Source organism: Phytophthora parasitica, assembly GCF_000247585.1.
Source record: "Phytophthora parasitica INRA-310 unplaced genomic scaffold supercont2.7, whole genome shotgun sequence".
Lineage (NCBI taxonomy): Eukaryota > Oomycota > Peronosporomycetes > Peronosporales > Peronosporaceae > Phytophthora > Phytophthora nicotianae.
In genome coordinates, this window is record NW_008648993.1 from 174867 (window position 1) to 200880 (window position 26014).

The window sequence follows — 26014 nt, forward strand, 5'->3', positions numbered from 1 at the left end:
CCATGTAATAAGTCCAAGCTTACAAATATGCTGTCATCATTCCCATACGTAGCCCGTAACCTTCCCCAATACAAGTCTCCGCTTTCTATTCAAGTCATCTACTCGGCGCCAGCGTCGCCTCATTAGACATCAGGAGGCAGAGTGTAGGTCATAGAGCCTCTTCCTCCGCTCGCCCCGCAGCCTGCACGCGATGGAGAAGAAGGAGAGTCGCGCCGACTGGGTGGCCGTGGAGGCGCAGTTCCAGAGCGGCGAGGCCAACCAGCCCGCGAAGGCCAAGACGGCGTACCAGTTCTTCCAAAAGCGGGTCGTGGATGACGTCAAACGCGACGTGGCGGCCAAGGCGGCCGAGCTCAACGAGCCTGTGGAGCTGGGAAGTATCTCCAAGGAGATAAGCGCGCGCTGGGCGCAGCTTTCGGCTGGAGACCGCGAGGAGTTCGTGGAGCTCGCGGCTCAGGATAAGAAGCGTTACGACGAAGAATGCCGTGCGCGCGACGAGGAGGTGGAGCGTGAACGTGCACGCAAACGAGAGGAGATGTATGGCGCTGTGGAGGGCAAGCGTGAGCGCAAGAAGGTAGGAAGGCGCTAGGAGTTTCGCTCGCTTTTAGGGTTTTATTAATGGTTTTATGTTTTTATTCCTTTTATCGTAGACTCAAGTGGTGATCGAGGAGACTCGCCCCAAACGTCAGCCAAGAGAACTCACAGAGAAGCAGCTGGAAGCCAAAAGACTGCGGCAGGAGATCCGACAGCAGGAGATCGACGAGCGAGATGAGCTTAAAGCTGAAGAGAAGCGTCAAAAGGAGGCGCTCGCTAAGAAGAAGTCCGAGATCGCATCGGCCAGACTCAAGTATCTGCTGTCGCAGAGTGATATCTTCGCTCACTTCAGTGGACAAGTGAAGAAGGGCAAGACGAAGGGCAAGAAAGGTGCAGCGCTGGATGCTGATGAGGACGCAGAGACTGGAGAGGAGAGTGCAGAGGACACCAAGAAGGGAAAAGGGAAGAAAAACAAGAAGCGCGACGATGATGAGGACGAAATGGACTCGTCGACTCACGTGGGTGTTCGCATCACTCAGCAGCCGTCGGTGATTAAATTCGGTACAATGCGTGCCTACCAACTGGAAGGACTCAGCTGGATGGTCAACCTCGCACACCAAGGTATCAACGGTATTCTTGCCGATGAAATGGGTCTAGGAAAGACCTTACAGACGATCTCTGTGCTGGCCTATTTCTACGAGTTCGAGAACATTACAGGTCCGCACATTGTATTGGTGCCCAAGTCGACGCTGAGTAACTGGCTGGCAGAGTTTGAGCGCTGGTGTCCGTCTCTGCGTGCTGTCAAGTTCCACGGCAACAAGGAGGAGCGTCAGCGCTGCGTGCAGGAGGTTTTGTGCCCCGGTTTACCCGATGACAAGCGCAAGTTCGACGTCTGTGTGACTACGTTCGAAATGTGCCTGAAGGAAAAGACGGCGCTGTGCAAATTTGCGTGGAGATACCTGATTATTGATGAAGCTCATCGCATCAAGAACGAAAGCTCCCAGTTCTCCACAGTCGTTCGTATGCTGGACACTGAGCACCGCTTGTTGTTGACAGGCACACCTCTTCAGAACAACCTGCACGAACTGTGGGCCTTGCTGAACTTCTTGCTGCCTGATGTGTTCGCATCGTCGCAGGAGTTCGACGACTGGTTCAACCTGGACGTGGATGATGACGAAGCCAAGAAGCAGATGATCAGCCAATTGCACAAGATTTTGCGTCCGTTCATGCTGCGTCGTCTTAAGGCTGACGTCGAGAAGAGTCTCCCACCCAAGAAGGAAACGCTGTTATTCGTGGGCATGTCTGAGATGCAGAAGGCACTGTACAAGTCGCTCCTGCTGCGCGATATGAACACGATCATGGGCGGAACTGGCGGTGTTTCCAAGAGCGCACTGCAGAACATTGTGATGCAGCTGCGAAAGTGCTGCGGTCATCCGTACCTGTTCGAAGGACAGGAGGATCGATCTCTGGATCCGTTAGGAGAACACGTGGTTGAAAACTGCGGTAAGATGGTGCTGTTGGACAAGTTGTTGAAGAAGCTGAAGCAACGTGGCTCGCGTGTGCTGATATTCACGCAGATGACTCGCGTCTTGGATATTATGGAGGACTTCTGCCGCATGCGCTTGTATGATTACTGCCGCATCGACGGTCAGACGTCGTACGAGGACCGAGAAAGCTCGATTGACGAGTACAACAAGCCAAACTCGTCCAAGTTCCTGTTCTTATTGTCCACTCGCGCTGGTGGTCTCGGTATCAACTTGTACACGGCAGACGTCGTCATTCTGTACGACTCGGACTGGAACCCTCAAGCTGATCTACAGGCACAGGATCGTGCGCATCGTATCGGCCAGAAGAAGGAGGTGAATGTGTACCGCTTGGTGACGACAGATTCGGTCGAGGAGAAGATCATTGAGCGCGCTCAGCAGAAATTGAAACTGGACGCTATGGTTGTGCAGCAAGGTCGTCTCCAGGAGAAGCAGAGCAAGCTCACGAAGAACGATATGCTCGAGATGATTCGGTTTGGTGCTGACCAGGTGTTCCGCACGACGGACTCGACTATCACGGACGAGGATATCGACGCTATCCTTGCAAAGGGTGAGCAACGCACAGAGGAAATGAAACAGAAGATGCAAGCGCACGACAAGGGCGACCTGCTGGACTTTAAGCTTGACGGTGGAGGTTGCCAGAACCACGACGGTATCGACTACTCGAACGAGAAGGAACGTCAAGAGGAGCTGAAGCGTCTTGCTGATGCAGAACTGGCGCGTCAGATGGCTGAGGGCATGGGCAAGCGAGAGCGTCGTACTGTGCTCCGTCACAGTCACGTGTCGTTGGAAGGCAAGCATAGAACGAAGCAGAAACAGTTACCGAAGGCGTTGCGCTTGCCTCGCATTGACGAGTGGCAGTTCTACAACCGCAAGCGACTTATTGAACTGCACGAGATCGAGTGTGCAAACTATGAGCAAGCCAAGACGGAAATGGAGAAGCCGCCGCTACCGCCTCACGCGCAGTATCTCACAGAGGAACAATTGCAGGAGAAGGAGCAGTTGCTGTCTGAAGGTTTCAGCGATTGGAACAAGCCCCAGTTCTTCCTGTTCATCAAGCTGCTTGCTCGCTATGGTCGTAACAACATCGAAGCTGTGGCCCGGGAAATGATGAAACCTCTGGAGGAGATCGAGCGCTACTCGAAGGTTTTCCTATCTCGTGGCCAAGACGAGCTGAGCGACTGGCCCAAAATCCTCAAGTCTATTGAGAAAGGAGAGTCGAAGTTGCTTGAGATCGAGCGCTTGACGGAGGAGACGGCGCGTAAGGTGAAGCGTTACGCTAACCCGTGGGAGGATATGCCCATCAATTATCAAGGCAAGGGCGGCAAGGTGTTCACCGAAGAGGAGGACCGAGTGCTGTTGTGTCTGGTGAACCAATTCGGCTACGGCGCGTGGGACCGCATCAAGCAGGAGATCTGCAGCATGGAGATGTTCTCCTTCGACTATTATCTTCGCTCGCGTACCGCGGCTGAGATCGGACGTCGCTGTGATGCGCTTATGCGCATTTGCGAGAAGGACAACGCGGACTTGGAGATCCGTGAGAAGAAGGAGAACGATGTTCGTCGCGTGTTGCAGGAGCAACGTGCCAAGCTTGATCAGCAGCTTGCTGCAGCTCGCGCGGATGTCAAGCAGCATCAGGCTCGCGTGGATGAGCTTATCATGAAGGAGGCGAAGCGTATGCAGCGACAGCGTGAAGCCAAGCGTGCCAAGAAGCGGAAGGAACGCGATGAGAACGAGGAAATGGTTGACCAGCACACAGAGGCGCTGGTGTCGTTCCTGCTGCAGGCGACGAGTATGGACGCAGCTAAAGTCGCTCTTGACTTCTGCGCCAAGATCCGTCACGAGAAGCATGAAGAACTGCAGCCTTCGTACGTGCTGAAGAAGATTCGCCAAGTGGCGGAATTGGATGAACTCGCCACGAAGGGTACGCTCGCGTGGACGATCAAACCGGAGTTTGCCAACATTGGGAAGGTGAATTTGAAGAAGGAGAGCAAGGTACTGAAACAAGAACACATGACTGACGTTAGTGGCGGCGCAACTCCGATCAAGTCTGAGGACAAGAGTCGTCTGCCTCGATCTCCGTGGTCTCCGACTGCGATGAAACAGCAACAGAAGGTCAAGAAAGAGAAGAAAGTGAAGAAAGACGGAACGTTGAACACTGTGCGGAAGCCTCGCAGCGCGTACGTGCAGTTCAGTATGGCCACTCGGGCGGAGGTGAAGCGATCACTAGGCGAGAACGCGCAGATGGTGGACATCATGAAGGAGCTTGTGAGGTTGTGGAAAGAGATGACGCCCGAACAGAAGGCACCGTGGGTGGAGGCGGCCAAGCTGGACAAGTTGCGCTACGAGCGTGAGATGAACGAGATGGCGGCGTAAGGTTTGCAGCCCTCAGGTGCAGTACATATATGCCACTATATACATTTGTTTACTTGCACTTTTTTGCGTGAAATTTTATGGATTGTTTGTTAGCCTTGACTGATAATAATGCAAATAAGTGGCCAACAAGTGGCAGCATTACTAGTCTTCAGCACGAAGGTTACGGCCGTTGAAGATGGGGGAGACGTTGTCTTCTGTGTCGGTGTAGGATTGGGAAATCGAGTCCAGAAGAGCTTGCAGCTTGGTGTTGAGCTCGGCGTCGACAGCAGCGTTGGCATTGGCCTGCTCTACAAGTTGTGCGATCGTGTCCTGGAGCGCACCGCCTGAAGGATCGATACGGGCGAGAGCGGCACTGATGGAGTTGGTGATGGACGACGTGGCTTCAGCTCTGCTCACAGCGTCCGTCCCAATCTGGGCGATCTGAGCGGCAGCGTCTTGGGCGACCGAGGTGTCGAGTTGTCCGGCGACCAGAGCGAGGAGCAGGGCAATAGGCTTGATGAAGTTCATGACTGGGTTGCGTACAGTTGCGGTTTGTGACTCGGTGAGTAAATTGCGGAATGACAACATTGACATCGTTCTCCTTCTCTGTTGGCACAGGCTCGAGTCAAGGTGGCCACATATCATGTACCCATTTTTTTCTGCTACTCGTTGATGCCTGGCAAAGATATGGTTAAGCTGTTCGAAGCGAGTGGAATGGATTCTCTTAGATTAAATCAAGCGACAACTTGCCATCAAATACATGAAATGGCTCACTTTTGCGCTTTATGTCAAGATAACCACGATTTTTTTTACCTACATCAAAAATGATCCGCATTGTACGATTTGCAACAAGATTTTGGATGGCAATCAATGTTTGGTATTTTGGTATTTGTTGAAACCTTGTTGCGACAAGCACATCGATTAATTTTCTGCTTTTACACGTTCTATATACGTCTACAACATGCAGGTATAGCCTTCATCATCTATGCAAGCCAAGTCTCTTTACTCACATCGAGCAAGATTCCGAGCCCGTGCCAAACTCCTGCGTCCAGTAGCGCTTGTAGATGGTGTTCGCATTGTATGCATAACCGCAACCGAACATCTTGTACTTGCTTCCGAGGATGTTCTTCTTGTGGCCAGCAGAATTCATCCACGCCTTCATCACTGCCGTCACGTCCTTTTGACCAGCCGCAACATTCTCCGCAATGGCCGTCCACTTGAATCCCGATGCCGTGATACGCTGCGACATCGAGGACCCGTTTGATCCTGTGTGGCTCATGAAATTGTTCGCGGCCATGTCGTTCGAGTGCTTTTGGGCGGCGGACTGCAACTTCGTGTTCATGCAAAGCGATGGAAGGCCGACCGCAGCACGCTCCTTGTTCACCGCAGCTAGCAGAAGTGCCTGGAATCCGGCTTGGGTTTGCAGGTGACGTGCAGTGACGTTAGTGGTGTTGTGCACTTGAGCGACAGCATTACCGATAGCCGTGGGCGCGTCGGTCTCAATAGACCAGGCGGTATGGCAAGCCAAAGCCATGATCAGCCCATAGAGGAGGAAGGTCGTTTTCTGGTAGTGGTAGCGCTGAACGGAGATCGACATGGTTACAGGTGCAGCTTCAGTGTAGATTGAAGTTGAAGGCGTTGATCTCAACTGCGAACGGTAAAAGGGAGAATGACTCGAAAGAAGAAGCAAACCTTCCGTCATGCCGTTAATAACAAGGAGCTCTACTTGGCTTGTTGTTACTTGGGTGGCGACTTCGGTTCAGCCTGATGATGCCTGCCGCCGAGACCATCCTCCATTGCTTCCATTCATTGCACAATTTATTTGGCGCTATTGCTAGTGGTGTCTGTGACCACTGCCTACCAGAAAACCAATGTTGATAATCGTGAGATAGTGCCGGAGAAAAAGCGAAAGACGCTGAGTTCACAACACAAGAACCGTTATCTAGGCGCTATTATATCATCTACTCGAACACAGCTGCATAGTGGGAAATCTCAATAATGACTTGCCTTGCAAGTTGCCACTCAAGTTAGTGGTGAACACGCAACAAGGTATTGGTATCCGTGAATTGCAGCGTTGCGTGAGTGATGGATGTACTTTGGATGCTGTGTGGTTAAAACCTGCACGTGACCAAGAGATATATTACAATGTTCAGTTATCACAAGGATCAAAATGCATTCATGCCTGTTTCATATTAGCACTGTGAGCTATGGACCAACCAACTATTACTGTCCCTGACGCCGGTAGGGGGCGGAATCGCAGCGCTTCAATAGTTAATCGAGAAGAAGAGGATGTTCTCCCCACCTCCGGCGTCTTGGGCAGCTCATCCTGCTAGTTCTTGGCTGGAATGCATTACAAGACAGCATGCTCGTAGGTTAGATCTCGATGAATTGTCTGCTGATTCAGATGGCACTCGTTTTTCGGGTGAAAACGATAGCAAAGTATCCTTGCTCCTTCAGTAACACCTTAGCAATTTCACTGCCGGAATCCAGGAATGCTGCCGCGCCACACACCGCGTAAGGCGCATGGCATGCGAGAAGCTGAAACAACAGCTATTCGACTGAAGATGAAATCACCCTTTACATCACAGTCACTCGTAGCTTTTACATGTATGATTCTCCTTCAGCAGGTTGCGTGGTGTTGCTCCAGCTGGAGCCAAACACATTGTGCCCTCAACAGCATTTGGTGAACAATGAACACTCGCACGTGACCTACATATGCTATTACCTTCGAAAAACTGTTTTGCAGTTGTACATGTATGAGTCAAAGCTGCGGGACGTGAAGCCGTTCACCTTTTGGGGTGACCCAACTGCTTTCACAGCAGCACTGGGGCTATGGATAGCCATGGATTAAACGCTGACGCGATCTTCCTTCGCAACGGCGGGCATTAATTCGCGGCCGCGACAGCGATCTCAAGACCATCGTACTGATATCCGCTCACCAAGACAACGGATTGGAAGATGTCCTTAATGCCTTCCCACACACATACACCCACCATCAGGTCGGGAGCGTTCGCTATTCAATCGAATGATGTCTTTCCTAGTATAGCTTGCGGCGATAGGCATGAGGCCGCTCGGTTCCGCGATCACGTGGAATGAGCAAGTCCACATTTGCACCATTTCAGTGTCACTGTCGCTGTGGCACAGCATAGCCCCGGTCTCTGTCTTGCATGAATCCCACCGCTGTCTGCAGTCCCGATAGAGACGTCACCTTTGAGCTCACAACGAAGCAAGGCTCAACTTTAGTCGCTCGGTGAGGAAGACCGGCTGGTTTGCGAGCAGCATTCGCAACCGGGTGTTCAACACCGTGTTGGTCAGATGGACACTCCATTTGCCGCTACTGATGCTCCAGACTCGTACCGTATCAGCAGACAGACATTCGCTCGCCTACGGACACTCCCTCTGCCTGTCGTCTTATCCCCCGCGTGCTTGCTGTTCGCTATATGGTCAACATGAACGTGCTCACTTTTCATTTTGCCGACTCGGAGCAACACATTTCAATCGAAACACACACTGTTCAACCACTCTCCGACGTCAACTATGATGGCCATCACCCATTCTTCACTTGCGCTTTTGGTCGTGGTCTCCGCTATCTCTTCGGACATCTCGACAGCTTTCAGTAACCTGCGCACTACACCTCGCAATCTGCAAACATATTCAAGCTACGATGGCTACTTCCAGCAGATGCTTGATGCAGTGAACGCCGAGCGAGCCAAGGCGGGTCTCTCGGCTCTGTGCACGAACAAGAAGCTGGCGGCTGCAGCAGCCCGTCACTCGAAGGACATGGCCGATAACGACTTCATGGAGCACGACGGCTCGGACGGCTCCACCATGTCGGAGCGGGTCACAGCTGCCGGGTACCAGTGGACTGCGGTTGCCGAGAACGTCGCTGCAGGTCAGGAAGATGTCGCCTCCGTCATGGAGTCTTGGATGAACTCTGAGGGCCACCGCGCTAACATCCTGGGTGCCGACTACTCCATGTTCGGCACGGCGTATGCCTACAACGCCGACAGCACGTACAAGCACTACTGGACGCAGGACTTTGGTGCTGGAGACACTGAGGCATGTGATAGCGGCAGCTCCACCGCTTCGCAGTCGACGGACCAGACCCAGCAGCAAAACTCTTCGCAGTCGACCGACCAGACTCAACAGCAAACCCAGCAGGAAGACGTTGCAGGCGAAGCGTCCACCTCGCAGGACTACACAACGGCTCCGTCCACCACCGCCCCGACAACGACGGCACCGCCCGCCACTACTGCTCCTCCAGCAACCGAGGCACCAGCCACTGAGGCTCCTACTACTGAGGCCCCATCAACTGAGGCTCCTACAACTGAGGCCCCATCAACTGATGCTCCATACACCGAGTCTCCTGCCATCGAGACTCCCGGTTGCAAGGTCAGGAAGTAAGCAGACTGATCGTTTTAGTGTTTAAGGGGGTGAGATCAGTGTTGTATCCACCCGTACCTGACTTGCGTGAAGCAGAGTAAACTGCGGTACGGCAGCCTCGAAGCTGCTCTTGCGTGAACATCATCGCAGTTCGTAGCGTATGTGTAATACCTAGACTTTAACTTTCTTAACATCTCCTCAGCCTTTCGTGGTGATCTCTTGCAAATCCCAACGTGATGCATACGACTTCAACATACACTCATGGACGGAATCATCAACAGCAGTCGGCGGCAATCGTTGGCACTGCCAACTTGGCAGTTCTCCCCGGAGTGAGGTGTTCGGCACTCTGGCCTGTACAACATCGCGCCCGGTTCCTCACGTGCCCAATCACTGATTCAATCAGGATCAACCTCGGTTACAACGCTGGTCGCTCACTCCAGCTGCTTTAACAGCACTCTTGCCCTGAGGCCTCTTCCACAAAATGCGGCTCGGACAGGAATGCTCTTCGGCTGGTATTCCTTTAGTGCGATGCTGGACGCGTTTTCGTGGTCGGCGTGGCGAACAACCGCTTCAAGAGAAGAGTGTTGCCTTCTCGTACCGCCTCAGGAAGAATGCCTTGCACCGTGCTAGAAAGCAAGAATGCCCTGCATGCATCCTCGGCGTGACTTAATAGATGAACCTTTCTTAAGCGCGAAAACTCGAAAGCTTGCTCAATCTTGCTCATTATTCAACTCGCCGTCTTCAATCGCTACCAGCTTAAGCAATGCCCGCTTCCATTCGCTTGTCCCTTATCTTTCTGCTTGTCGTCGGGTGTGTGCTGACGAGCACGTCCGCCACCAGCAACCTACGCCGCTCCTCACGTAGCTTGCATACGTACACCCAAACCGACGGCTACCAGACCAAGATGTTAGAGCTTGTGAACGAGCAACGCGCGGCCAATGACTTGTCATCGCTATGTATGAATAGCAAGCTGCTGGCGTCAGCACTGCGCCACTCAAACGATATGGCAACCAATGACTTCATGGCTCACAACGGATCGGATGGCTCCACCATGGAGGAACGTATTACCGAGGCCGGCTTCGACTGGACCGCCGTGGGTGAGAACGTTGCCGCTGGCCAGGAAACTGTATCGGACGTCATGACGGCCTGGATGGACTCATCTGAGCACAAGGCCAACATCCTCGGCGACTACAAGATGTTTGGTACAGCCTACGCCTACAACGCCGACAGCACATACATGCATTACTGGACACAGGATTTCGGCACGGGTGACGATGAATCCTGCGAGGGTAGCAACAGTGGCAGTACCACCAGCTCCCAGTCGGATCAGACGCAGCAACAAGAAACCATCACACAGGACGACGAGGTGGCTGGCGAAGCCTCCATCACGTCGGAAACCACGTCACCGACCATCGACACTGCGACTCCGACTGAGACTCCTGCAGCCACGACGGCCTCCTCAGCCACTAGCGACTGCAAGGCCAGACGTGCATAAGTGCACTACATGTAGTAGATCAAATGGATGTGGGGCGAAGCACAGTACCTCCATGCGTACATGTAGAGAGAAGTTAACGTTAACTAGATTTGTGCCTCATTGCACTTCAGTGTGGAAACTGTATTGCACCGGAACTTGATGGGCGCGACTTCCACGAAACTGAATTTCTTCGTTAGTGGCCGATCAAGTACATGTAGCAGCGTAGTGTGATAGTTTTATCAATAAGTAGCCAACTACCTAACTAGTGCGATCGCTCTGACGCACGACGAGTCTCGTCACGAGAAGCGCGTTTAGTGTGATTGCAGGGGGCGAGTCCGCTATCATCACCTAGCATTTTGAATCCCTTTTTGAATCCATTTGGCAGATCGGGTTTTCGGGGCACGAGCCGATTCTGCACGCTTTTGTAACCAATCATAGAGCAGTATTCAGGCGCATCTGGTTTATCAGAACATAATTTGTGCATTTGGTGCTCCCTTTTTCCTGAACCGAATCACTTGACTTGAGCTCACTATCTTGACTGTACCCATGACTCAAAATTTGATCTCTTCTATAGTTTTTCTGCCGAAAAAAAGGTGAGGGGAGGAGACACTCAGCAGAAAAGCGCAGTCGCCACACCACAAAGCGCCGGCGGGACGACACAACGCAGATCAGCCTCTCTTCGCGCTTAGAGCAACGTCGGCAGCCTCTCAGTAGCGGCACCACACGCAGTAGACACAGATCTACCTTGTAGTGAAAGAATCAGCGGCGGAGGTACTCCGGTCGTCGAGATACGGCGCTTTCTGCACAAACCCAAGGTCGTTCCCATGAGGGTGAACGTCGGCGATGAGAAGCGCAGCAAGCGGAAGCTCCCGGCCGCTGCAGCTGCTGTGGACGAGGGAGAAGTGAAGCCACTACAGACCAACACACACACGACGCACCACTCGAAGCTGCAGCTCAAATGCAAGGACGGCTCGACGTTTGACGTGACGTACGAGCAGGCGATGATGTCATCCACGCTCTGGGTGCTGATGCAAGGTGAGCAGGCACATGTAATAACGAGAGACCGAAGAGAAGAAGAACTGATGGCAATGTTTTTACGACAGATGTGTCCGGCAAGAAGCCCAAGAACAGTGTCAAGCAGCACATCGTCCCCATCTTTGACGTGCCAACAGATAGCGTACAACGCGCACTGGACTACTGCAGGTATGAAGCGTTATTGGTGATGATAACTGTTGCAAAGCAAGGCTAATTGTGGCCTGTAGTTGTCTGTACAAGCAGCAGGTGGACAGAGTGGAAACGGCGATGTTAGACTGGGAGGACGAGTTTGTCAGTCTAGAGTCAAAGGAGCTGTGCGATCTGGCGAAGGTGGCGTCAAATCTGGATATCCAACCGCTCGTGGACTTGACATGTCGGTCCATTGCTCAGATCATGTCCGCAACTTCTGAAGCGGATGAATTGAGGAAGAAATTTGGACTGGAAGACCCACCTGACGTCGAATGCAGTTGTGAGCTGCGGAGTGACATGGCTGGTTTCGACTTTGACATGTTTAACACTCTGGATCATGATCTTTCTACAGAGGAATATGAACTAGTGGAATTCGACCAACCGAGCGTCGACGAGTTAGTTAGTTTCATCAACGGCAGCGGCAGCAATCCAAACGCGACGTCGAATATCCAGCAACAAGCCAAGAAGAACTGTCATTTACACGGGGAGAACTCGTCGGATCCCGGCGATTCTAATAACGGCAGCACGTCCAGTAAGAAGAAGCGTAAAAAACGCAAAAAGAAGAAAACGCCGCCCCCTTCTCACGACTCCAGCGACCAAATCGACACGAAATCATCTACTGCGATTCAGACGAGTGCAACAGAGTCAACTAAGCAGAATCAAGAGTCAAGTAGCAGCGACGAGAAGGAAGAACCGGATCCCACTCCGACAAAGTCGAGTTCTGCTCGAAATGGGAAGAGCAAACCACAAACATTAGAGGAGAAAGTCCGATTAGCACGACAAAATCCCAGTGCTGTGTTCAAGGAATCGCAATTCGAAGACGATGACGACGAAGACATGGCCAAAGTGATCAAGATGTTCGAGTTGAACCTTGAATCTGCATACCGCGACTGCGACAAGAAGAAGAAACCCCGACTAGACTTTGCACCACGCGAAGTGTTTCGGTCCTCCCTTGTGCAGTCGTCGCAATTTGAGTACGTGCAGCGTCGTCTTTCAGCCACAATGACGTAGCTCCATACTTTGTGTGACCATCACTCCTAAACTATCCACTAATATGACATTCCCGAACAAGGAGAATCTATTGCTTTTTGTACTTACGCAAAAATGTTTAATCGGCTGTGGCATTTACACGCCACTTGTCGATCTTGAGATTTTGTAGGAACTGGATGCGACGGTAGAAGAAGAGCAGCCAGAGTACACCAATCACCAAGCAGATTACAGTCTCCACATAGAAACCATCACGTATGATGAGGCACTCGCCACCAGCGTCAGTACAGGCTTGGCGCGCTTCGGCGTCTGAGCACGTGACGGAGCCAATGTCCAGTATCTCGTCCTGGAAGTAGCCGCCGAGACATTCGCGAGTGGTGAGATGGTCCACAACCGCCAGACTGAGAGAGTTGGGCCACTTGGAGCCCAAATTTGTGACCGTGTTGAGGAAAGTCATGTACGTGCCACCGATGGACGGATCGCTGATACGAGCGTAGAAAGCCATCTGAGGGACGTACATCATGTTGGCAGCGACCTCGTGTAGCGCACCGATTACCAGGATTACACCATAGAAAACAAAGTGGGAACTTTCGTCCTGTGCCATGGCCATGGGAGTGATGTACACGAGCCCAGCATACAGAAGTCCCACAGCAAGTCGAACCGGGTAGCCCCATAAGAAGAGGTTAAGCGGTTGTGAAGGCTTGATCCATCGACCGATCATTACTGGAATAACGATACCCAATGGGATCAGGATCGGAGTTAGCAGGGCTAACTTCTCCTTCTTCATACCATACTCCACAAGTTTAAGCGACGCCACGCTCTCCGCAGCAGAGAAACCGATTTTACTCGTCAAGAGCATAATGGACAGCGAGATTACACTGGGCAGACGTAGCACCGAGTACATCTGCGAGTAGGTCTGGGCAATGCTCAGTCGTTCGCTGTTTTCATCCTCCGGCTTCTCGTGCTTGAAGAGCCACACGCCTAGAGTGGTGAAGAACATGACCCATCCCCAGAAACTCATAAACCCAGGCAGTGATACTAGTCCTTCGTCCTCTGGTTCGCTACGTAGATAGCTGTTGCAAGTGGCCGGGTCGTTGAGTGCCAGGAAGCCCACGTACGCTACAAAGTAGCCAACTGTTTGACCGACCGTGTTGCACGTGGATGCGTGACCAACATTCTTCTCCGAGAGCATCGTAATAGCCCACCCATCGACCGCGATGTCTTGCGTGGCCATCATGAAGTAGAGCACGAGGAAGAAGATTGTGAGGTAGACGACGTGTGGCTTCTGGCCCTCGCCTTCGCCCAGTAAGTCACTCATGAACCAGCTGCCCATCACCATAAGTGCCGCACAGGTAAACTGCACGGGGATAAGCCACGACTTGCGACGACCGAAGCGCTCGCTATAGAGGGAGTCCACGAATGGAGCCCACAATAGTTTGAGGCTAAAGGGCCACGACACGAGACTGAAGGTGGCCTGGTCGCCGTACCCAACCTTCTCTTGAAGAATGAATGGAATACTGCTCGACAGACCCATGGGAATGCCCTGCAGCGTGTACAACAACAGCAGTAGTAGGATGGAGGGCCAGTCGCTAGCTTCGTCCTCGTCGTTCTTGGGCTCTACGGACTCTACAGACGCCGCAGAAGGCTCTTCTGATGCAGAAGACGATGCACTTCCTGTGGTGGAGGGCGAGTCCACCGCAGTTTTTCGCTGCCGCAGAGATGCCATGTCGCTTGAGTCAATACCGGTGTTCCAGACGTCAACTTGGTAAGTGACGTGTTCTGTGGAGAGTTCCGTACGTATGATGCAATATGATTGGCTTAAATTAAAACCTATTTTTTTGACCAATCCAATCGAAGATGAAGTCACCGCATCACTTTTTCCAGAGCCAGAATCAGCCATGAGCTCGCTGTTCGCTAGCCTCCCGTCGGCGGCGGTGCGCAACCACGGCCGCAGCACGGCGCTCGTGAGTACCGCAGGAAGCGGCAGTGAGCGTTCATTGCAGTGGGTCTATGATGACGAGACCAGCAATTGTATGCACTGCAACACGCCCTTCACGATGATCACGCGCAAGGTACAGACGTCAACACCAGAAAGTACGGGGTTATTTCACATCGAATACTTACTGTTATTTAACCATAGCACCACTGCCGACGCTGCGGCAACGTCGTGTGCCAGAACTGCTCGCCGCATAAGCGCCGCATCTCGTCCACGGATCCCTTTGTACGAATAGAGCTGAGAGATCTACAGTACTGTATCTGACGTGTTGTGTGTCTTTACCAGCCCATGCGGGTTTGCAACACTTGTTACGCTGCAGTTGACGAACACTTTGCATCATTGGAATGGTCTGGACATTCTTCCTCAGAGGTAAGGAGATGTACTGGTGATAACCATTTACTAGTGCTGGTTGCTGACGCTGCGTTGATTAGATCCAAAGCAAACCAGACCCCGTGATCGAAGGCCGCGTGCATATCGGACAGCTGTACGTGAAGGTGGTCGAGGCTATTGGACTGCCATCAACCGACTCGATCACGAGTGATCCGTTCGTACGGGTCATGCTAACAGGCAAGTGGTCTCACGGTCAGGAGTGGGGAAATGACTTGAAGAACATCAAGTGCACGAAGAAGAAATCACGCACGCTCAATCCGCGTTGGCACGAGACGTTCGTGTTCAACGTATGTGCACCAGGAGCCGAGTTGTTGCTAGAAGTGTACAACCATGGCCAATTGAGTCAACCGACGAAGCTGGGCGAGGCAACGATCCCGCTCTCGCAGATTATGGACCAGCGACGACATAACAAGTGGCTGGATCTATTAATGCCGGAGAAGCTCCATCGCGCAGGCCTCAACAATGACGCTCGAGCGGGTCGTATCCACGTCTTACTGCACTACAAGTTCTCACGGATGGCTGAATTTTGCAGCTACTTCTCAGCTGAACAGGACTATGTATACGAGTGGCCAGAATTCCAAGCAGCACAACTGTATAGCAACTTTTGGGTGCTGCTGGACAATCTCTGGCCGTATTTGGAGGTGATTTGGCAAATTCTGCCGACACTCAACTGGGAGCATCCGACGCACTCGTTCATGTGCTTCGCGCTCTGTGTGTGGCTGTGCCTGTCTCTACAGTGGCTACCAGTGGTCATCCATCTCGCGCTTATTGCGTTCGTATTGCGCAATTACTTCGAGCTGAACTTCCACTCGTTCGCCACGTCGAATGACGGCAAAGATCATCCGAATCTGGACAATGACATGAGCAATGGCTCATTCCGACAGTACAATTTGCCGTCGGGCTTCAATCACCTGATGAACAAGATGACCCACGTTACTATCGATCAGGAGACCAAGAGAACGCTGCAGTCCGTACAGAACAACATGGCTTGGTGGTCGAGCATCATCAACAACCTCGAGCTCATGTTTTCGTGGGAGGACACGTTCTACACGGCACGTATACTGCTCTACCTCATTGTGAGTTGTGTGCTGCACATTTTGATCCCCAACAAGTACCTACTGCTGGCGTTCGTGGTGTACCTCTTTATCCAGTGGACTGTACCATTCATGTGGTTCACGCACTTCATCTACGCTATCCGCCAGTCCATCCGCTCTTTGGTGCATCAACACCGTCTTAGGAGCTCCATGGCGCAGGCGGATCTCAGCGCTCGACTGCCTGGTGTTGGATTGGGAGGAGGTCTCACCATGAACGATCAACCGCGACCTATGCGTCGCACGGTCTCCAATGCCAGCGCTCGTGCTCACGCGCGAGTGTCTAAGAAAGAAGAGGCGTTCGGTGCTGCAGCCTCGGCGATCTCGGAAAGGTTCGTCGTCTCTGGCGAGCCAGCACTGCGCAAGCGGCAGTGACGAGAAACGCTATCCGCCCTTGTATTATATTGAACAAGAGGGCGTCGCCATCTAGCAGACACTTGTCATAATGCTCTTGAGTAAAAAGTATCTGTACAGGTTGTTGCAGTGGAGATGGCTACATTTCAGTGTTGGTTGTCACGTTGTAGTGGTCAAAAACTGTGGCGGTACCACAAGTCTGGTACAATAACGTAACGCAAAACGTTCAGCCTACTGTAGGTGGCACCTTGGTCTCTAGTGCGCTGCCCGACGGCCCCGTGTCCATCTATCACCGCCACCGACGCCGATCCAAGCACCGCATCTTGTAGCTGCTGATTCGCTGCCCAACTGAGCAGATTTTCAGGTTGCGATGTTGCTGCAACGCCTCGTGGTGATGTTTTACTCGCTGTGGGCGCTTCTGCAGCGTGTCAAGCACAAGAAATGGTACCTGCTAGTGTTCGCTAGCTTCTACATGGGCCTGCGCTCCACTCAGAAAGAACCAGTAGTGGGGAAACCACGCGATGTGTTCATTAACCACATGATCACCGAGACAAAAGACGACGGGATCCACATGGCACCTACTCCCGTAAATGCGCCCTGGACCAACGCCAGCTTTGAGTGTGTTGGCTGGAAGCGTATCCACTCCTGCAAAGAAGAGAAACCCGAAGACGAAGAGCAGGAAACACCAGAACCGGAGAAAGACTTTCTAGGATGCTCGGAGGAGATCGGAACGCAAATGGCAGGCTATTGCATCGTGAGGAACCGCACGTCTGGAGACCTGTACAAGCTCATGGTCAGCGGCTGCGACTCGCTACCGACTGGCTATTACACGTGCGATATGGCCCGTGATTTCTCCGAGTTTGGATACCATTCGGTTAAGTATGAGCACAATCCTGTAGCGCCATCGTTGGCGTTGCCGTATGCAGCGACTAGCAAGCGTCAACCTACCAACGGCGTGTTGATGATCATCTATGACCGCGTGTTACCGTCTGCGTATGCTACAATTCGGATGCTGCGTGTACAAGGCTGTGAACTGCCAGTGGAGCTGTGGTACCGCCCTGATGAAATGTCGATCGATAACCCGATTATTCACAAGCTTCTGTCGGATTATAATGTGCGGATGCGACCGATCTTTGATCGTCGAGCTATGGGATTCCACGTCAAGCCGTATGCAGTGTATTACAGCAATTTCGACAACGTATTGCTGTTGGATGCCGATAACTTACCAGCGAAGGACCCAACGTATCTGTTCGAGGAGCCGGAGTTCCTTCGGACAGGTGCTATCTTCTGGCCGGACTATTGGCAACCGTCCAACTCGCTTTTCCAGCTATCAAACACAAGTCTACTATGGCAGCTTACGGGCGTGAATTACGTGGACATGTTTGAACAGGAGAGTGGCCAAGTGCTGATCGATCGACTACGTAGCAAGCGCGCGTTGGACAAACTCATGTATTACTCGACACACCAGCCTCGGTTACTGGAGCAATTGCATCTCATCTGGGGAGACAAGGACCTGTTCCGACTCGCATGGCTCAATGCCAGTCAGCCGTTCCACTTCATTAAATACCCGCCGGCAGTGGGCGGCTTGGATTTGCAGAAGGAGAAGGGCGTTTTCTGCGGTTTGGCTATGATCCAGCACGACGTGCAGGGTAACCTGGTTTTCTTCCACCGGAACTCCATTAAGCTGGACGGCAAGCCGGACCAGCCGCGTATTATGAGCCACATCCAAGAGTACTCACTTGAGGGTAACCCACGCGACTACCGCATCTTTCAGGCTGTGTATGCACACAAGGAATGCTGCTATTACATTGGCACAGATTCGTTACCGGACGGTCGACCAGCTACACAGGTGACGCCTATTGACTCGACTATCTACGCGTCTATTGAGGACCTGGCGATCCAGTTTTCTATTGAAGCAAGACAATTGCTGATCGACGATGCGTTGGCCAGCGACCTGGGCTTTCGATCAATGCGTGTGCAGTATATTGTGGCACTGTTCCTGTTGGCCTATGTGATGGCCATCATCGCGTTCGTGTGGTGCAAAGGCCGCCCGGCAAGGGAGCGATTGCCCAGTCGCTGGAAGCCCATGGAGTCCAAGGAGAGCTAGCGACACAGAGAAAGAGATAGGTACCAAGCTAGGCAGGAATGAAAGCCACAAGTATAATCCAGAGTGCAACATCAACGTAGACGCAAATTGACCCGGCACAGCCTGCAATTCCAAGCAGCAGTGTGCAACAAAGACGCGTGATACATACTCACAAACATTACGTCTCAACACATGATTGGACAGAAAAATGCAATTACAGAGGTTTATCAGTTGTCAGATGGTAAAATACGGGAGTACCAGATGCAGGTTGAAGTTTTAAACACCCTTTCACCCCATCCTCACTCGTCCAAATTCCCAGGACGTTAAACGCGCCGGAACACTCGCAGACTCTCCCGGTGGTGGCCCATGCTGACCGTGTTGCGAGCCCGAGGCCGCGCCCTGGCCGCCGCGCGACCGTCTCGCCCGTCACGCTCGTCTCCGGCGGCACTGGTGACCTCACAGTCGTGGCTGCAGTCTGCTGGCGTGCAGCGCGCAGTCCTCTCAACGTCTCCGTTCTCGTCCCCGACTGGTCAGAATTCTGAGTTTCCAGCATCTGAATTTGACGGGAGGAGTCGACTGTGGGCTGGACTTGCGCTGGCAGCAGCGGCCATGACGTTCGTAGTGTCGGAGACAGCCGCAGACGCGAAGGAGCCGGCGGAGGAGAAGGAGGACCCCAAGGAGATCGCCAAGCATATCAATGAGCAAAAGGAGGAGGTTAAAGCTGCTGCCAAGCAGAACGAGACCAAGAAACGCACTTTACGGAAGAGGAAGACCAGTGTGCGAGACGGCAACATGGTCGTAAGCACAGCTGCCGTGCGAGGAGACCGCGCCTACATGGAAGACACGTCGTATGTCTCTTCCTGTAAGCGGTTTGCTGCCGTGTACGACGGCCACGGAGGCTCTGCTGTATCACAGTATCTTCGCAATCAGCTCTTCTCGATGATCTCACCGGAATTGGCTCAACTGGACCAGCAGATTCTAGCGGAGAATAAAGAAGCGAACAATGTAGCAGCGAAGTCGAGTCGGCGTCAGAAGGTGGAGGCTGTGCTGCGAGACGCAGTGCGCAAACTGGACCAGGAGGTGATTGCCAAGAACGAGTGGAAGTTCCAAGGTTCTACAGCGGTGGGAGTGCTTTTATTCGATGATGTACTGTATTCTCTGAATGTGGGAGACAGTCGTGCAGTGCTGTGTCGAGGTGGAAATACCGTCGAACTTACACGAGATCACAAGCCGAACGACCCACAGGAACGCGCAAGGATCGAGTCATTGGGTGGTCGAGTGCAGTGGTACGGCTATGTGGATGCTCAAGGCGATCCAATCGAACCATATGGGGCGTACCGAGTTAATGGAAATTTAGCAGTCGCGAGAGCTATTGGAGACCGTGACTCACGGCCGTTTGTGATCGGAGAGGCCGAGATCCGACAATATGACATTGAGTACGACAAGGACGAGTTTATTGTGATCGCGTCGGACGGACTCTGGGATGTGTTTACTAGCAGCGAAGTGGTCGAGTTTGTGCAAGATGTTATGAGCGGCGAAGTCGGAGGACGTGAGGCCTGGAGCAGCGGAGGTCATAGCGACACCCGTGTGCCTATTTTCGAGTGGTCACAGCAGTATACTAGCGATCGATCGATGATCAAAGCGGCACGTAGGCGACGGAAGGTGCAGATCGCCAATTATTTGGTACAGGAGGCGCTTTTTCGCGGCACATCGGACAACGTGTCCGTCGTGGTGGTGTGGCTGCGCTGACACTGCTCTCAACAATAGGTCTCAGTTGCTGTCCGTGCTTCGAGCCACGCCATGAGATGACGGCGAGCTCGTGACACGGCAGCGAAAATATTCGTGCGTGACGTAAGCTATCTTGAACCTGTATTCTGATGGAAATTCAAACACTTTATTTTTTTCTAATGCAAAACTTGACTTGGTTGAATGTAAAATTGAAGTGGATTTTATTTACAGAAACTCGTGTGTCATACACATATATTCAGCGTTGCTATTATTGGCAAAAAAGATCACGCAGGTGAAGGGCACCTTCGCCATTGAACTTGCTTGCTTGCCAACCAAGCAATGCCTGGTGTCAGGTGAGCGTGCACGCGTCCTTGGCGTGCCTCACTGAGTCACTCGAATGATTCCAGCACTGTCTCGTCCTCCGTCGGAATAGAAATGTACTGTCACCCAGTGCGACCAGACGAATGTTCCGTTCGATTGCAAGCATGATGTTGACCATCACTCATTCCCGCGTATTTTTGGCCAATGAGAGTACAGTTCAGTGCGAATTTTCCCAACTGGCAGTCTCTGCAAGTTTTCAGCTCACAACCAAATTGCCAAACTGCTGCACACTTCAACACAAAAGCATGAACAGTCCGACCGCGTCTTCTACTAGCGACGACACTGGTAGCTTTCCTACTACTACCACCCCCATCTTCCAGGCACAGAGCGACTTTGACGACGAATTGCAGCTCCAATTTGCGCCCCCAACCGGCGGCGCGCCAATTTACGTCGCTGGCGACGTGGCGTCTCCTATGACGCAGTACCGCGACGCCCCATTCCAGTTGACCACCGCATCATTTGACCGATTCGAGGAGCTCGACAGCTTCAGTCTCTACTCGGGCAAACAGCAGTCAGCGATGGAGCTCGACTCGACTCCGTTTAAGCAGCTTGCAGCATCCCCACTATCTCCCTCAGCCGCCGTGGAGATTCCAGTCAAGGAAGGATGGGACTCGTTCTTTGGCTCGGCATTCCCGAGCTTTCCGTCCTTCTCAGACCCCGAGGAAATCATGACAACTCTTCAGAACGCGCTGAAGCCGTTTGAATGCTCCGTACACATTGAGAACCGGTGGACACTCCGTGTATCGTGGCTCTGTGTGGCCGAGGAGATTGCGCTCTCTATTTCGCTCTCAAAGGAACAGGGCTCAGAAGAGAAGTACGAGGTGGCATTTCGTCGAGAATTTGGAGATGAAATGGCCTTCCACCAGCTGGTAGAGTGCATTCGCGCTCGCTGTAGCGACGTCGACGCCGAGCCGCTATTTTTTGCAGACTCGACGCTCGAGCCGTGGCTTGATGCCAAGCAGGAACTTAAGGGTCGACGATATGCCATTCGTGACACTGAGGCAGCACAACTTATCAAGGAAATAAACGCAGAACTGGACGTGGACACACTCTACGAGGTGGCCAAGGTGGTGAAGAACCACTGCCGGCATCGCGGCAACCGCCGACTCTTCCTCGAAACAGACCGCGTTGGGTTCGTCCAAGCAATCAAGTGGATGCTTGCAGACTCGGAAGTTCTCGCGCGTTTCGCTGTGTTCATCCTGCTGCAGTATGCGAAGGAATCGAGCGATGATGAGAGTGTGGAGCTGTTTACGTCGGCATTCGAACGCAACTCGGTCGAGCTTTTGCTTACCGAGCTGGAATACCGGGAGAGCGACAGCGCCTGCTCTCAGTTCACGATCCCCATGCTCGCGGAAATTCAGCAAAGCTGGATATTCGCATAAAATTAATCGCCATCGCCCGTACACTATTCCGCCCCAAGTCTGCCTCCATCCACTTAAGTGCTTCAGCGCTTTGTTTTTGGCCCACTAACTTATACGGTAGACCACATCATACTAATACAGATCGAATTGCTTATCCTGTTTCTTGTCTAGTTTATCACCTTCACTCACCTGACCTGATTACGAGGCAGGTGTTGCACTTGGAGTTCTAGTCCAAGTGGGACCAACACTAACCTGCGTTTGTTGTTGCATCAGAAAAATGCAAGCTAATACTATACCGTAGATTGTAGTTAGTAAAGAAAAAAAAATTAAAATACCAGAGCATTGAAATAGACACACCACCTCCCTTCAGCATGTTCTAAGCCTTGCAGCGTGACCGCATGATACTCCCGTTCAACGCTGTGGGAGCTGGACCCCGCGCTGACTCCGTATCAAAACTACCGGCAAGAGAAATGTACGCACACAGCCGTCTCAAAAGCTGGACGACTAAACTCTCCGATACGTGGTTCGCATTGCAAATTACTCACTTCGGAGGCAAATATTCCATTGAGCGGATGCTAGCACTCGAGGAATATACTCGAAATACGTCATTATCCCGTATCCTGCTTGTGGTTGTATGTACCCCACTCCCGACTATCATATTGGTGTTGTGTCAGGAAAGTATTCCATTGCAGGACCCATCTGACGGCTGGAGCACCAATTACGGATTTTGGTTCCGCATGGGGACATTAGCAGTCGGTGAAGCCTGTGCTACGATCATTCAAGTTGCATTCCTCCTCGACGGCATCGATTTATCACTACGACAAATTGTACTACTCTGTGTTTGCGTTGGAATCAGCCATACAGCAGCTGCGATGCTGATTGCAGCATACTGGGTGTTCCCAATTCCGTTTGCTAGCTTCACACTATCCATGATTTTGTTTGCCTTTTTCGTGGTTATGTTTCGTATTCTCGTGGGAGGACAAGTTTTACGGCCTATTCTGTCTCAACGGGAACAACTGCGTCAATGTGCGAAGTTTTTCACAGTGCAAATGTTCATGGTTATTGTCTACCCGTCCTATCAGGTGTTGTTTGAGGCAGTAAATCAGACAAATTACGAGTTACCGGTGCTGTTGCTACTCCCAGCTCTAAAGCTGGTTCTGAAAAACATCTCTACATTCACCATTTTACACAAGGAAGACACAGTACCTGAGCAAGTCATCTTCACAGTTGACTTCTTCGATGCATTTTATCTGGCAATGTGCATGAAAAACGTCACGTCCATGACGACAGTGATAGCGATAATGGCCGTAGATCTGGCACAGACTGCTCTGGAAATGCAAGAGCTGTATCAGCGAACGCAAGGTGTTTTGGAACGATTAAACAGAGCGCTGGGGATGAATAACAACCAAAATCTGCTTGCTGCTGTTCGAACATTGTGTGAAACATGTAACTTTGATATCCAGCAGAAAAAGACAACCACATGCTTTCGAGTACGTTCGTGCATTTTTCACAAGTTATCACAAGAAGGAGAGAAGATCCTTGAAAACTTGAAAATTTGCTCAATCAAGCCGTCAAGCCAAGAATCTACGAGAAGATTATCTATGTCTGCTCGAATCTCGCGATGGAAACGAGGAGTTGTTCGCATTCAACCGAAGATTGATCTTGCGCCTGGAAACGTCGAGTCCGTGACTGTAACTTCCAAAGTTTTACGACGTTCTCGACAAATGAACGATAATGTAAATATCCTCCGCGAAACTCTCGAAGTTCTATTCACAAACGAGTGTCTTGTTCTTACAGAGTATCTCGAAACTATTGTTCCAATACTGTACGCAAATTTCGTGCTTGTCATGGTGCACTTTCCGAGTGTTCAGTATCACTCAGAAATGCTCGGAGCCACCCCAGAAAATGTTGGGAGCACGATTCAAAATGTGCTCGTCTACGCACTATTGGAACTCGCATCATTTGTCGTGCTTGCCGTTATAATGTGGAGAAATTGTGGCATCCACGCACTGTACCAATTGGCATTTGTTCTGGAGACACAATGGACGTTTATACAGCCTAAACTGGTGCTTTGGGTGCTAACGACATTGACCTACAGCGTAACACATTTTGGTACGTTGCACAAACTATTAAAACCTGTTCTACCGAAAACAGCCATGTTATTAGTACTCATTTTCATAAACCGATTTGGTTCTTTGTAGGGGTCGATTTTTCTTTTAGGTTCGACTGGATTCGTGATACTACGTCAACGTAAAAAAAAAAGCGGAAAACCGAAACAAAACCCAAAATTCCAATAAGTACGAATGGACAACACCCGAAAGAACTCAAGAAAAAAAACCCCAACCGGAAACAACTAAGGCAACCGTTTTAACTCCAAAGAACGCAAGGGAAAGGAACGAAACAACTGGTAAAAAACCGAAACAAAAACGGGATCATTTTCTTTCTAATTCTTGTCGTTCGAGAAAAAAAAATTCCGCTATCCAGGAAATATTTTCTAATGGTCTCGAGTGTCATTTTTCGTCCAAGGTTGACAACACATCCACCTTTTATTTCTGGAACAACATACTTTATTTGCCACAATTTGTAAGGGTATGATAATCCCTGACGATTCAGTACTTCGAGGATCCAGCTTTCCGCCTAGGCTGGCTCCAACAACGCTAAGCAAACGTGTACGCGAACGGCTGAAAGAGCTGGCGTCGAAAATCACAAACGCATGGCTTGCAATTCAGATCACACACTACGGAGGAAAATACTCCATCGAACGGATGCTGGCACTCGAAGAGTATACCCGAAAAACAACACTATTTCGCGTGCTGTGTGTGGTGACCGGAACACCACTTCCCACTCTCGCTCTTGTACTATGCCAAGAAAGTATTCCTCTTCAAGATCCGGCCGAACGTTGGAGCGTTAATTACGGATTTTGGATTCGAATGATGGTGCTAGGATTCGGAGAAGGTTGCGCTACGTCAATTCAGCTGAGGCACCTCTTGGATGACATGACGCTCTCGTTCAAGCAGACCGTGCTATTAGGAATTTCTGTTGCCGTGGGTTATACTGCCACAGCGATGATGGTTGCGTCGTACTGGACATTTCCTATTCCTTTCGTCAATTTTATTCTTTCGATTGTTTTGATCGTGGCGTTTGTGGTGGTGGTCCGACTCATACTTGGGAAGCAACGTTTCCAGTACATTCTTTCACAAAGAAAAAAACTCCGACAGTGCGTTAATTTCCTATTAGTTCAAATGATCATGGTCAGCATCTACCCAGCATATCAATTCTTGTTTGATTCTGTACTTCATACACGCTACGAGATCCCGGTGCTTATGTTGCTCCCTATCCTCAAACTAGTTTTGAGGAATATTTTTACGTTTGCGATTTACCACATGGAAGACATTATACCTGAGCAAGTAATTCTCACTGTCGACTTCTTTGATGCCTTTTATTTGGCAATATGTATGCAAACGTCATCGTCAATAACAACCGTGATCGTGATCATGATTGTCGATTTTGTACAAACAGCAGTCGACCTCATTGAACTGTATCAACGAACTCGAGAAATTCAAACACGCCTCGGGTCTATCGATCCAATCCAAGGTGTCAACAATTTGCTTACCGTAGTTCGAACGAGGTGCTATGGCTTTCAATCATTCCCTGCTAGTATTAAAATACGCTCCTGCATCTCTTACGGAATATCATCTCAAGTCGAAGAATTCCTCAACAAGATCGAAGATAAACAGAAGACAAAGTCAACGCACAGTCCACTTCTTCGATCGCGCAGCATGATACATGTCATTTCGAAAGCAACTTCAACACCCCGGCGCTTGTCGGCATTCATGAATTCTCGCGCATCAGTGGTCCAGCCTGGTAGTATGGTTTCGTATGCAAACAACATGGCACCAAACGCCCCTAAGTCTACTGTCGGCCTCAAAACCAAGAGTAACGTAGATATCCTCTACGAGTCTCTCGAGGTGCTTTTCACAGCCGAGTGTCTTATTCTCACGGAGTACTTGGAAACATTTGTCCCCGTTCTGTATGGAACCTATATCCTGGTTATGGTTCACCTTCCTAGTGCACAGTATCACACCGAGATGGAGGGAGTCACCACTGAAAACGTCAGTGATAAAGTGCA

General features: G+C 51.3%; 13 protein-coding genes across 14 annotated transcripts; 9 read left to right on the forward strand and 4 right to left on the reverse strand.

The window, feature by feature from the left end:
* Nucleotides 1-55: 55 nt before the first annotated feature.
* Nucleotides 56-5258, forward strand: PPTG_05034 (hypothetical protein). Its single transcript, XM_008898502.1, has 2 exons — nt 56-571; nt 648-5258. The coding sequence occupies exons 1-2, from the start codon at nt 191-193 to the stop codon at nt 4449-4451; spliced, it is 4185 nt and encodes a 1394-aa protein (XP_008896750.1). The 5' UTR covers nt 56-190; the 3' UTR covers nt 4452-5258.
* PPTG_05035 (hypothetical protein) lies at nt 4496-5111 on the reverse strand. The gene has a single exon (XM_008898503.1). The coding sequence runs from the start codon at nt 5073-5075 to the stop codon at nt 4593-4595; it is 483 nt and encodes a 160-aa protein (XP_008896751.1). The 5' UTR covers nt 5076-5111; the 3' UTR covers nt 4496-4592.
* Nucleotides 5259-5288: 30 nt separating the features above from the next.
* PPTG_05036 (hypothetical protein) lies at nt 5289-6027 on the reverse strand (the record flags this gene model as incomplete). Its single annotated transcript, XM_008898504.1, has 1 exon — nt 5289-6027. The coding sequence occupies one exon, from the start codon at nt 6025-6027 to the stop codon at nt 5437-5439; it is 591 nt and encodes a 196-aa protein (XP_008896752.1). The 3' UTR covers nt 5289-5436.
* Nucleotides 6028-7905: 1878 nt separating this feature from the next.
* PPTG_05037 (hypothetical protein) lies at nt 7906-9043 on the forward strand. The gene has a single exon (XM_008898505.1). The coding sequence runs from the start codon at nt 7968-7970 to the stop codon at nt 8832-8834; it is 867 nt and encodes a 288-aa protein (XP_008896753.1). The 5' UTR covers nt 7906-7967; the 3' UTR covers nt 8835-9043.
* PPTG_21626 (hypothetical protein) lies at nt 8938-10333 on the reverse strand. The gene has a single exon (XM_008899257.1). The coding sequence runs from the start codon at nt 9535-9537 to the stop codon at nt 9334-9336; it is 204 nt and encodes a 67-aa protein (XP_008897505.1). The 5' UTR covers nt 9538-10333; the 3' UTR covers nt 8938-9333.
* Nucleotides 9718-10517, forward strand: PPTG_05038 (hypothetical protein; the record flags this gene model as incomplete). The annotated part of the gene is made up of 1 exon (XM_008898506.1): nt 9718-10517. The coding sequence occupies one exon, from the start codon at nt 9718-9720 to the stop codon at nt 10306-10308; it is 591 nt and encodes a 196-aa protein (XP_008896754.1). The 3' UTR covers nt 10309-10517.
* A 355-nt stretch (nt 10518-10872) lies between these two features.
* On the forward strand, nt 10873-12605 carry PPTG_05039. Of its 2 annotated transcripts, XM_008898507.1 has the most exons (3): nt 10873-11322; nt 11391-11490; nt 11550-12605. In XM_008898507.1, exons 1-3 carry the CDS (start codon nt 11112-11114, stop codon nt 12520-12522), a joined length of 1284 nt encoding a protein of 427 aa, XP_008896755.1. In that variant the 5' UTR covers nt 10873-11111; the 3' UTR covers nt 12523-12605. The 2 variants fall into 2 exon arrangements, with proteins under 2 accessions (XP_008896755.1, XP_008896756.1); XM_008898508.1 differs by having other exon boundaries at nt 10873-11490.
* PPTG_05040 (hypothetical protein) lies at nt 12276-14298 on the reverse strand. Its single transcript, XM_008898509.1, has one exon. The coding sequence runs from the start codon at nt 14222-14224 to the stop codon at nt 12620-12622; it is 1605 nt and encodes a 534-aa protein (XP_008896757.1). The 5' UTR covers nt 14225-14298; the 3' UTR covers nt 12276-12619.
* Nucleotides 14299-14396: 98 nt separating this feature from the next.
* PPTG_05041 (hypothetical protein) lies at nt 14397-16350 on the forward strand (the record flags this gene model as incomplete). Its single annotated transcript, XM_008898510.1, has 4 exons — nt 14397-14570; nt 14639-14719; nt 14780-14863; nt 14926-16350. The coding sequence occupies 4 exons, from the start codon at nt 14397-14399 to the stop codon at nt 16348-16350; spliced, it is 1764 nt and encodes a 587-aa protein (XP_008896758.1).
* Nucleotides 16351-16699: 349 nt separating this feature from the next.
* On the forward strand, nt 16700-18436 carry PPTG_05042 (hypothetical protein; the record flags this gene model as incomplete). The annotated part of the gene is made up of 1 exon (XM_008898511.1): nt 16700-18436. One exon carries the CDS (start codon nt 16700-16702, stop codon nt 18434-18436), a length of 1737 nt encoding a protein of 578 aa, XP_008896759.1.
* A 284-nt stretch (nt 18437-18720) lies between these two features.
* On the forward strand, nt 18721-20358 carry PPTG_05043 (hypothetical protein). The gene has a single exon (XM_008898512.1). The coding sequence runs from the start codon at nt 18782-18784 to the stop codon at nt 20162-20164; it is 1383 nt and encodes a 460-aa protein (XP_008896760.1). The 5' UTR covers nt 18721-18781; the 3' UTR covers nt 20165-20358.
* A 208-nt stretch (nt 20359-20566) lies between these two features.
* PPTG_05044 (hypothetical protein) lies at nt 20567-22047 on the forward strand. Its single transcript, XM_008898513.1, has one exon. The coding sequence runs from the start codon at nt 20608-20610 to the stop codon at nt 21904-21906; it is 1299 nt and encodes a 432-aa protein (XP_008896761.1). The 5' UTR covers nt 20567-20607; the 3' UTR covers nt 21907-22047.
* A 236-nt stretch (nt 22048-22283) lies between these two features.
* Nucleotides 22284-24123, forward strand: PPTG_05045 (hypothetical protein; the record flags this gene model as incomplete). Its single annotated transcript, XM_008898514.1, has 2 exons — nt 22284-23984; nt 24106-24123. The coding sequence occupies 2 exons, from the start codon at nt 22284-22286 to the stop codon at nt 24121-24123; spliced, it is 1719 nt and encodes a 572-aa protein (XP_008896762.1).
* Nucleotides 24124-26014: the final 1891 nt, after the last annotated feature.